The 11,539-nt window shown below is 43.8% G+C and overlaps 1 protein-coding gene across 1 annotated transcript in view; it reads left to right on the top strand.

The window, feature by feature from the left end:
• The window catches only part of ERO1A (endoplasmic reticulum oxidoreductase 1 alpha), a 45,880-nt gene that overhangs the window by 21,287 nt on the left and 13,054 nt on the right, over positions 1–11,539 (top strand). Inside the window, exons 5-9 of the mRNA XM_018558366.1 lie at positions 1,025–1,107; positions 1,324–1,400; positions 3,000–3,120; positions 10,453–10,499; positions 10,737–10,748. Of these exons, the coding sequence (XP_018413868.1) occupies positions 1,025–1,107; positions 1,324–1,400; positions 3,000–3,120; positions 10,453–10,499; positions 10,737–10,748 (340 nt within the window). The remainder of the gene's footprint in view (positions 1–1,024; positions 1,108–1,323; positions 1,401–2,999; positions 3,121–10,452; positions 10,500–10,736; positions 10,749–11,539) is intronic.

Genomic DNA, 11,539 nt, shown 5'->3' with positions numbered 1-11,539 from the left:
TGTTCACCTGTTCAGCGAGGGGATGTGACTGATAATTGTATTCTGATCTGGTGCTCCGCAGACAAAACTCGCCCTTTCTGGAATGCGTTCTTTGTACTTCCCATCCGCTGACGAAATTGTTACATAAATAGTTCCTGTGTGCTGGAGGGCTTATATGTTCCCTATTACAGCACGTTACACTTCAGCAACTTCGGCTTTGCATTGTGACGACCTTCTTAAAGTTCTGTCACTCTTCTGTACACTTGTATGATAAGGGATTTCATTAACAAGAAAATTAAATTACATTTTTAAATCTCTTCTGGCGTTTGGAGCATCTGCAGTTCAGTAAACACGGCGTGACTGCGGCAGAGAAGATAAAGACAGCAGGGGGAATATTTATTTCCCTTTCAGGGACGGTTTGTGTCTCCGATGAGCCAGAAATAGACGTCGGAAAAGTGTGCGGAAGAACTTGGCATGGGGCGCTTTTATTTGTTGGCTCATTGGGAACGCTGAATGTAATTCTGCACAGAGAACAGTCCATGCTACAGTCCTTTTACACCAATTTATAATGAGAGATGCTGCAGGTAGCCATGTGCAGCTGTACTAAATCCTTTAGGGCAGGGGTAGGCAAACTCCGGCCCTCCAGCTGTGGTGAAACTACAACCCCCATCCTGCATCTGCTGCTGGTAGTCATACCTGTGGCTGTGAGTCTTGCAATACCTTAGGGGACCTGTAGAAGCACCACAGCTGGAGGAGGGCTTGTGTAGTCTAGGGGTAGGCAAACTCGGCCTTCCAGCTTTGGTGAAACTACAAGTCCCATGAGGCATTGCAAGACTCTTGACAGCCACAGGCATGACTCCTAGAGGCAGGGCATTCACCACAGCTAGAGGGCTGATGTTACCTATCCCCAATGTAGTCAATACATCATTAATTGTATATCAATAAGGTGCAATTAGACTTTAAACAGACAGTATTATCTACCATAACCGTATGGATGTATGAGAGGGGTTAATGTGCTTTTCACTGCTTTTTTTTTTTTTTTTAGTACACCGAGGCCGCAAATAAAGCGAACGGCGAGCTGGAATGTGAAAAAGAAAAGAGACTGGGTGCTGTGGATGAGTCCTTGAGGTGAGTGGACCTCTGTATGTACCATACCACCCATCCAGGGTCCGGGACAGTATGAGGACCCACCAGGGCATCCTGTACCACCACACTTATTGATGACCGTTATAAACTCCACAAAAATATTAAGCTTGGTGTTGGGTGGGACACCGGGTGTAAGACCCGGACGTTATCCATAAGCGAGAGAGCTTGGCCTTATTAATGTGACATTTCTTCTTGCAGTGAAGCCGCGCAGGAAGCCTTTTCACAGTGGAGTCATCATGACGATAACTCCGATGATAACTTCTGCGAACACGACGGTACGTAGCCTATCTCTTCCTGATATCAGACTAGAAAGTGACATGACAGCCAGGCCCTCAAATATCACTGATAGCTCAGTGGTAATTTCCCTGAAGGTTGTGTAAAATCTGATTCCCGTCTGCTGTGCAGACATAATAGCATTGTGTCTAAAATGTGCAGTTTTGTCAGAGTGCATAAAAGATAGTGTAAAGGATAGGATTCCATTCAAATGACTTGATGTGTATCTGCATCCTTAGGGTATCCAAAATCGTTGTGTCGTCCATTGGGCATTGTTATGCCTCAGTAATAGTTTGCCTTTTTTAAATAAAGTTTTTGAACCTGCAGGTTAAGTTTCATTGACTTCTGTCAACAACCAGATAAAATCAGATACATCAAGTATTCTAAATGTTAACATGCAGCGTTTTTATTTTCCTAAATAACTTGTATTTGCTCGCCTTTACACTTGCTAGAAAAATTGGCTAGCCAATTCCCTATCGCAACCCCCTCCTTTCTTGCACGTCGTAGACATTCCCAGAAGAGGAGAGAGACAATTCCAGCCTGTGCTGGGCCTGCTCCTCCACCCTACTTCCCAACATAACCTTTTAGGAGCTAGGAAAGGAGCAAAGGAGAATGCTAAAGAGCAGGGGTAGACAACCTTGGCAGTCCTAACTGTTGTGCCATGAGGCATTGCAAGACTCTGGACGGCAACAGGCATGACTCCCCAGAGGTAGAAGCTTGCTATGATTTGTAGTTTCATCACAACTGAAGGGCTGGAGATTGCCTACCGTCCTAGATATCCAAAAGCAGTGAGATTGCTTCTGGGCACCACTATCTTGGTTGTGATGTTAGCAGACTCAGAGCTGTTACTCAAGTGACACTCCATAGCGGGGCTAGGCAACCTTGACACTCCATCTGTTGTGGAAATACAAGTCCCACGAGGCATCGCAAGACCAACAGCCACCGGCATAACTCCCAAAGGCAGAAGCATGTAGGGATTTGTAGTTTTAGCACAACGAGTGCAGAGGTTGCTTAACCCTGCTGTGGAGTGTCACTTGAGTGATAGCTCTGAGTCTGCTAACATCTCATCCAAGATGGTGGTGCCCAGCAGCAGTCTCGCTGCTTTTTAGAAGTCTACACAAGGAAGGATTACTTTAGGTATGAACAAGCTTAAGATGTTACATACTGTATAATCTTATGGGAAGATTTTTGTTGGGTCGAATACTCTGGTGACAGGGTCTCTTGAAACCTGTGGTTTCCCTGATTGTGCTCCAGTGCTGGGATCATGGTTAACATAGGAAGTGCTATAAGCTCCTTGGCGTTGGTTAGATGAGATGCTGTATTTTCATCTGGGGTCACATTGATCCCTCAAGACATACAGTATATATACACAGTGTAAGCTTTGGGAGTACAAAGATCCCTTAATTTGGTTCAATAGATTTGTACAAAGACTAAAATGGCAGATTTCTTGTTTCTTTCTGTTGCTGTATCTTGTCCACAAACACTTGCAGCTAGTGAAAATGTTGACCCAACAAGTAAAGCAACGCTTCTGTATTGATCACCACCCCCATCCTCCTCATTGTAAAGAACAGTCCGTCTTTAATATACATGAATTCTTATAGATGAGGAATCCCCAGACGCAGAATATGTCGACTTGCTTATTAACCCAGAAAGATTCACGGGGTACAAAGGACCTGATGCTTGGAAGATCTGGAACAGCATTTACGAGGAAAACTGTTTCAAGTGAGTGACTGTGTTCTAAGTTTGTCCTTAGGACTATGGAGGGGAAAATAACAAAGCAGGTCTTTATCATTTTTAAATTCTGTGACATTGTTGCTTTTATATTTCAGCTTATAATTTGTTATGTTTTGGCATGAGGAATGATTACAACCTTTTCCTAGGCTCCTTTCACACTATCCGATCAGGAGGTGATCCGTGCATGGATCCCCTCATGATCGGAGCGATATTGATCGGATGTTACCGCTGGGAAATCCATGTCTGTCCAGTTTTTTTCCTCCATTGTGCGTCTTACTTCCATATCAGTCTATGGGGAATTGGATGTAAACCGACATGAGTCAGATTACCCCTGATCCGCCATGATCTGGTCTGGAGAAACTGAACCCTGTTCTGTTTGTTTTTCTGGACCTGTTGGAGCCAGGGGCAACTGGATTTAAAGGGACACCCGTCCGTTTAGATCCGGCTGCCCACAGACTTGCATTGGGCATCCGATTGGGTCCGCCTGAAAAACTGACAGGCGAACCTGTTCGAAGGGGCCATAAGTTTTTGATATTTGTGCACATTTGGGAGATTTGCCCTTTCCTATAAATTGACTGATTCCTTCAGACAGAACCAGAAAGAAAGGAAAATACCCCCTGCCGTTCCCGTATATATAATGGGTATTAAAGGCAACAGAGGTGAGTGTAATTCTCAGTGTAGACATAGTCCGCAATTAAAACGCATTTCCTAGCAGATGAGAAAGGTTTGTCCGGTTTTTATTGCTTTCTTTGTCCCCATGAAGGAGATATTACTTCACTTCTTGCGCACGTGATGGGTTTTGGGCTAGACAGGAAAACAAATCTCCTCTTTGAGACACATACTGACTTAAATATTGTCTCTGTGCGGCTCCTACAGCATTTCAAATTTGACAGGAGCTGTAACCTTGCCCCTCTGTATCCAAAACTAAAAAAGTTGTTGGACTTCAAGAGGATAATGAAAAGAGGAAATGTGTATGATTATGAAAGGAAATGGTTTCCTACATAACTGTCTTGCTGCCAGTAATCTCTGTAAGTAAAAATAGCTGATACAACAGATTACAGCACTTACTACATGGCAAACGCTGAAGCCTTACTTTTAATCAACATGGCATCATTTTAATACTACTAATAATTTTATTTATATATTATTAAAATAATGCCATGTTGATTAAAAGTAAGGCTATATATCTCCGAAACATGCCCTCTGCACAGTACTCCAATCAGCAGCGGTGCTCAGGGAGCATGAGCTTTGTTGATTGGAGTACGGTGCAAGGGACGTGTTAGACTGCTGTATACCTTGGACCGCTTCATTCTGGGTGAGAGTAGCTGTCCGGCTCTCCATCGTGCTAGCTGTACAGGGCAGCTTAGTAGAATGTTGAAGCATATCTAAACCCAAGCACAACAATTGTATATACGGTATTACAGCTCATCAGTATGTAGATGTGTTGGCTGCATTAGTGTTTTTCTTTTTTGGCTTTTCCCCCTTTATTCACCTCATGTGCCTGCCAGTAAAGCTGGCAATACACTGTTCTATTATTTTGTTCAACCCCTGGGCTGAAAATAAAAAAAATGGAACACATTCCTCCATCAACAATTACGAGCGTTGATCGAGGAATGCTTGCTGTTTCCTTTGTATTCAGACTGTGGCCGGCAGCCCCTGTCAGAATACCCAAACAGAGGCGGCAGCTCATTTTATTCTTTTTATTTATTATTGGTACTTAAAATAGCGCCGACAATTTACGCAGCGCCTTACACAGTTGCACATTCACATCTGTCCCTGCCCACAAGGAGTTTACAATCTAAGGACCCTACCTCACATGCATACAGGGTCAAATTAGACGGGAGGCAATAAACCTTCCAGCATGTCTTTGGAGTGTGGGAGGAAACCGGAGTACCCGAAGGAAACGCACGCAAGCACAGGGAGAACATGCAGATAGTGACCTGGCCAGGATTCGAACCGGTGACCCACAGTGCTGCAAGGCAGAAGCGCTAACCACTAAGCCACTCCTTTGATGATCGAGGGATGCTGGCTGAAAGGCTGCCGACAGCGGCACCCACCGTGCGAATCTTGGCCGCTTCCCGAAGAACTGGCCGAAAGTCACATATTGTATGGCCAAACATCCTTCCTAGGATGACAATGCTCACTCACTGTACTCTTATTTATGTGGAAGAAGCATTGTCACCACAGGACTGGAGGGCAAAAACCTTCCCTTCTCCTGTTCTTCAGAACACAAAGGAAAGAGGACACTGTGTAATCATAAATAGCTGGAAACAATGTAATGTGATAAGAGTGCAGCACAGACAGAGGGCACAGGAAGTTCTCAGCTGATTTCTGGCAGGGTCAGCAGGTACTTTTTGTCCTTGTTAAGCAAACCTCTTACTGTGTTCGTGCTTACAGATCAAAAGGGACCAATTAAAAGAAGTCCATTAGTAGGGTTGACGTACCCTTTAAGCATGAAGTGTAAACACATAGTTACAAAAAATAATGCCGCTGTTCTATCAAAGATTGTGACTGGGTTGGAATGTGTGACCGGTCACGTGGTCACACATTTTAACGTACTCGGCCGTGGAATATGTGACAAGCAAAAGGTGAAGAATTCCAACGCTTTCTCAGCTGTTCCAGGGCAGATCGGCATCGCAGATGGTATGTGCAGGAGAACTGATCTGCCCTGGAACAGCTAATCAGTCCTGAAATGTCACTTCTATCTGACATGCTGTGAGATCGCACCGCTGTGAGATTGCAGTAAAAAAGTCAGATGGAATTGACATTTCAGCTGTTTCAGGGCACATAAGATTTGCGATGCTACATTCTAAAGCTGCCCACACACCTTACAATTATCTGCAGATGTTCTACGGTCAGATGGAAAAGGTGCCACAGAGGTGCCAATCTGCCCTGAAACAGCTGAGAAAATGATGGAATTCTGCACCTTTTTCCAGTCGCACATTCCACCACCGAAAAAGTGAGCGCGATTATGTTTAAAATGTGTGACCACGTCACTGGTCACACATTCTAACGCAGTCGCAACCTTTGATAGAACACCACCTTCTTTACTTGTAATGCAGCCTGACTGTATAACAAGTAAAAAAAAAGTAAGGCTTTAAGGCTGGGTTCACACCTGGGCGTATTTTTTCAGCTAGTTTTTTTAGCACGTTTTTCCGTTCAGTGAAACGTGGGACGGAAAGTCGGCAGCCGCCGGAGGACACAGCAGGAATCGCGGACAAGGTAAGTCCTACGCTGTATTCCCGAGTGGGGCTCGGGGTTTCCGCTTTGTTAACCCCCAGCCACACTAGGGAATACCAATGGAAACGTGCGGAAAAAACGCCCCAAATAAGCTCCTGTACTTGTTTGGGCGTAGGGTGTTTTTCAGCGCGTTTCCACAGGCGGAAATGCTCCCAGGCGGGAACCATCCCCATAGGGAAGTATGGGACTTCACTGTTTGAACGTTTTACAGCGCGTCGATCAGCGATGTAACACGCCGAGGTGTGAACCCGGCCTATAACTCAAGCTTTAAAATATTTTTTTTGTACAAGGCTGCTAACATTTCAGGTGTTCTTCCCCTTTTAAGTTATAATAGCGCTGTATTGATTTTGTACTTCTAAATATTTGTTAATTTGTTTAGCATGACCTCTGTTCCAAACCTGGTTTGTTTTCTTAGCTGGCGTAGCTCTTAACTGCATATTCAAATACAGCAGAAACTGTACATACAGCCCAGCAGACCTATCATCAAGTCCAACACAGCAGAAGTGACAGGAGGTCCCAAACATAAAATACAAACCGTTGTTATAAACTTCTTATAAAGTGAATCTGTCATGTCAATCACATAATGTTTTATTACCAGTAAATCATTACATTCTAAAGCTGCCCACACACCTTACAATTATCTGCAGATTTTCTATGGTCAGATGGAAAAGGTGCAACAGATTCCTCCATCTACGCTAAGCTGTGTGGATGGAGTAATCTCCACCTGGGCCAATCTGTTGCACTTTTTCCATCTGACCACAGAAAATCTGCAGATAAATTGTAAGGTGCATGGGCACCTTTTAGTGTTCTCTTGGAAAGGAATGTAAAGCTTCCTCCAGCTGCAGGTGCCTGTAATGGACATGCCTATAACGGAGGTCGTTGTTACAAGCAGCAAAAATTAGGTTATCCGAGTACAGTGGTACCTCGGTTCATGAACGCTTCTGTTTGTGAACAATTCGGTTTGAGAACAGGAAGTTCAGCAAAATGTTGCTTCCGTTCGCGAGCTCCAAATCGGGTGACGACCGCGGCCATCTTCCGCGCTCTGACACGTGGTCGTGGCTTCCTCTAGCCGAGATCGCGGTCGCAGACAGACCTGTGCACACTTGCTGTGAAGCTTTTTAGCACATACAGTACTGTGCAGTATTATTCAATCCAGCATGGCTCCAAAGAAAGTGCAGAGCGGTAATGAATTTAAATATGGTTCAGAACGGATTAACCTCATTTACATTGAACCCTGTGGGAAAATGTTATTCTGTTTGCGACCAAAATCGGTCCGCGACCACGTTCGTAGGGGTCAGAGCGGATTAACCTTATTTACATTGAACCTTATGGGGAAACTTGATTTTGTTCGCGACCAATTCAGTTTGTGACCAAAATCATGGAACAAATTAAGTTCGTGAACTGAGGTACCACTGTATTGCTAAACTTGCTTTCTGTGATAGTGTGATGTTCCTAGAGGGTCTCTGCATAATGCTTTTGCTTTTATTGAAGTGGATTTCGTGGTAGGTTTTAAGTGTTGCCCAGGTATACTTAGGAGCTGTGATGTCCTGGAGGGTCTCTGTGTAACACTATGGCTCTTATGGAACGGACATTCAGGGTAGGTTTCAAGTCTTAGGCTGGGCACACACCTTACAACCATCGCAAGACTTTTGTCTTGCGATGGTTGTAAGGTACTTAACCAGTTGACATCCGCGGTGTTAAACCCCCTTCCCATCCAGGCCATTTTTCAGTATTCAGCGCTGCGGTACTTTGACTGACATTTATTCCGTCATGCAGCGCTGTACTGAAATGAATTTTATACCCTTTTTTGGGGACAGATAGAGCTTTCTTTTGGTGGTATTTATTCACCACTGGGGGTTTTATTTTTTTACTATATTAAGGAAAAATTACCGAAATTTAAAAAAACAAAACAGTTTCCCCTATATTAAATGATAAAATGTTTAAAGTCGTGCGACCTTACAGTAGTAGAGGTCGCACGGCTTCCACACACCTTACGATAATCGTACGATCGCAGGATTTCCCGCGATTATCGTACGATAATCGTAAGGTGTGTGGGGACCCTTATACAGGTACTCTTAGGAGCAGTATTGGGTTCCTTTTTAATTACCATTAGGCAGAGGCCAGACCTCTTTGTAGAATCCCCTTGAAATGGCTGTAGGCTATGGTTTGGCAGAGGGATGCCCATGCTGTATTAATGTGGCTACCTATCCAAAACATCTGCACAATTAAAGGAAACCTGTCGGGGGGGAATCCTGTCTTAGAGTTGTCAACAGAATGGGTGCCTCAATTGGAAGATCTTCCCCCTTACATTTTTTGGGTGACGACTGTAAAATGTTGGGCCTCTCCTCACTTTCTGTCCGAATGACAGTGGTCACCAGGACACACTGAGATTGTACATCTCCCCAGTGTAGACACGGGCTGCCACAAAAACCTGACCCTTCCCTCTATTCACTGGAAGGTACCCCAGGGTGCCACGGAAACCTCTTTGAGAAAGGCTGGTCTAATATAAATGACTTCATTAAAACATTGAAGATTATTAATAACTACAGTTCCATTAATACCTGATGGGGGAGTTCACAAAATGTATTGAATAATAACGGGATTAAGAGGCTGACAAATATTGGGCAACTCTGCAGCACATTGTCTTCCTTTTTGTAACTGTATAGGGGATGGGGAAAGGCATTCAGGGCAGCCACTTCCTCTTCCCGAAATCATCAGATGGACAAAGGCTTCAGTTTGGCCACAATAGAGACAATTTTGCATTGTGCAAGGATTGTAGAAGTGCCTAGGAACATTGTGCAACTGTCTACAAACATGCCCAATATACTTATCTGTATTCTGACCTTCATCAGCTCTGGCCTATACCACATTTGGTGAAGAAACTGTTTACTTAACCTCCTGTTGCTAAAAATTAGTCACTACCTAGCCAGACACAGGAAGTGTATTTTTTTTAAGCCCAGATCCACCAGAAACTTTTTTCTTTCTTTTTTAGTTTAGGATAGAAAATGTTGTTTTAAACCTTCACTTGATTGGTTACTATTAGGGCTGCAGCTAACGATTATTTTCAAAATCGATTATTAGCCGATGAATCGGATACAAATAATGTATTAATTTTAGAAAACAAATGGCTCCGGTCATGGATAACTAATTTTGTATTGAGATTGTAGTCCATCCCAGGAGTGAGCTTGGAGCGGTGACTACTTTAGAACACACACGGGGACCATGGGGAACAAAAGTAGCCCCCCTCCAGAAGGAAGGACAGTGTCCGCTATAGAGGACTACACAAATCCCAGCAATAGTACATTACACAGCGGTGCAATGCAGAATTCCACAAGCTATAGAGGAATATAACAAATCCCAGCAATAAATTATACAGCACAATGCAGAGAATACCATCAGCTACAGAGGAATACAACAAATCCCAGCAATACATTATACACACAGTGTATAATGTATTGCTGGGATTTGTATTCCTCTATAGCTGATGGTGCATTGCTCTGTATAATATAAAGCTCAATGTACCATCAGTTATAGAGGAATACAAATCCCACTATCCCAGCAATACATTAATAGAGCACCATGTGGGGGGAAAGTGCAGGCAGTCTTACCTAAACACTGTCCCAGCAACTTTCTACCTGAGATCGGGGGCCTGTCTGTCGGCAGCTGCCGTCCTCCCACACCTGCTCCTCCTGGCTTCAGACTCCCTGTGCCGATCGTGGATAGTGTGGGTGGGAAACGGCGAGTCAGTGAGAGCTGGGTGAGGTGGGGAGGAGAGGTGGCGGGCCGCGAGCAGGACAACTAATCGAAAGTCAACTAATTGATGATGGAAAACCTTGACAATGCTTTCCATCATCATTTATGGATTATGCAGCCACTTAGTCGATTAGTTGTTGCAGCCCTAGTTACTATATTGTATAGCTTAGAAAATAAAGGCAGGTACCTGATTGGTTACTCCATTGTATAGCACCATTGTATAGCTTTAACAATGAAGGCAGGTACTTTTGGTAGCCAACATATTGGATTAGGAATATTCATTGTATACCCACTCACCCGGATTTATTCTCCTTTCTTGATTTGCAGACCAAAAGCAGTGAAACGGCCACTGAACCCTCTGGCTTCTGGGCGAGGTAGGCTAAAAAGAAATATTCATTTTATTCCTATTTTGCCCTATATGTTTCCTGGTGTAGGTGCATGTATTGTATTAGGACTTCTTATAAGAAAACCTTTTATGCTGAAACATTTGAGTGAAGAGGATCTGACATGCTAGACGTGTACTTCCTAGCCATGATCTGATCAGACGTTGACTTTCATATGATACCAGCAGTGAATAGAGAATAAATGTGTATTATTTGTTTGTCTTTCAGGTGAAAATGAAGGTAAGGGAGACCCATCTGTTTATTTCATAGCCCTTTCCAGGTAATAGATCATCATCCTAATTGTATGCCGGATCATCTGGGGAGAAGTCCACTCCTTGTTTATGACACTGATGCTGAATTAGACCCAACTTTCCACATTTTTTCTTACTTTAGTTCTCAGAGTGTGGCTACATTGTGGTGATGTCCCCTTGCTTCCTGTCCCTGTGACACCTTTCAGGAAGTGAGGGAAAATCTCCCCAATGGAGGACACAGATGTCAATAAAAACCTGGTACAATGTCAGGTTGGCCTTGGCGCTAGCATGGGTGTAGTTTAGGTCCAGGTTAGAGGAGTAAAAGCCTATACTGTCTGGATGGGGGCTTCCTGGGGATTTTTGAAATATTTGAAAGGAGCTCCGAGTCATCTTTTGATATCTGCTGTATAACCCAATAGTCGTGACAGGTTTACTTCATTGTTCAGTTTTAATATTCCCTTACGGTACATGTTTCAGAGGGCTCTCCGTTTTAAGACTTCGTTCACATCTACACTTCTTAGGTCCGATTTGTTATTCCTGCGCCAGGAACTTGTGAATTCCCACAGCAGGAATCCCAAGCATGCCGTTTAGAAGTGGCAGTTGTCACCCGTTCAAGTTATTGATCGGGTGAAAGTGGCAGAATGCTGGCACCTTGCCATTGTATCTGATATGATTACATGCAGTTAGGAAAAGATCACTATTCCTGGACACGCGATTGATGCCAAAGTGTAGGTGTGACCGAAGCCTAAGTTTCTGTATTTTTTTATTTTATTGAAAATA

Source organism: Nanorana parkeri, unplaced genomic scaffold (assembly GCF_000935625.1).
Source record: "Nanorana parkeri isolate BGI_ZX_2015 unplaced genomic scaffold, ASM93562v1 scaffold335, whole genome shotgun sequence".
In the NCBI taxonomy this organism is placed as follows: Eukaryota; Metazoa; Chordata; class Amphibia; order Anura; family Dicroglossidae; genus Nanorana; species Nanorana parkeri.
Note: the sequence above shows the minus strand (reverse complement) of the source record. Positions and strands in the feature narration are given on the sequence as shown.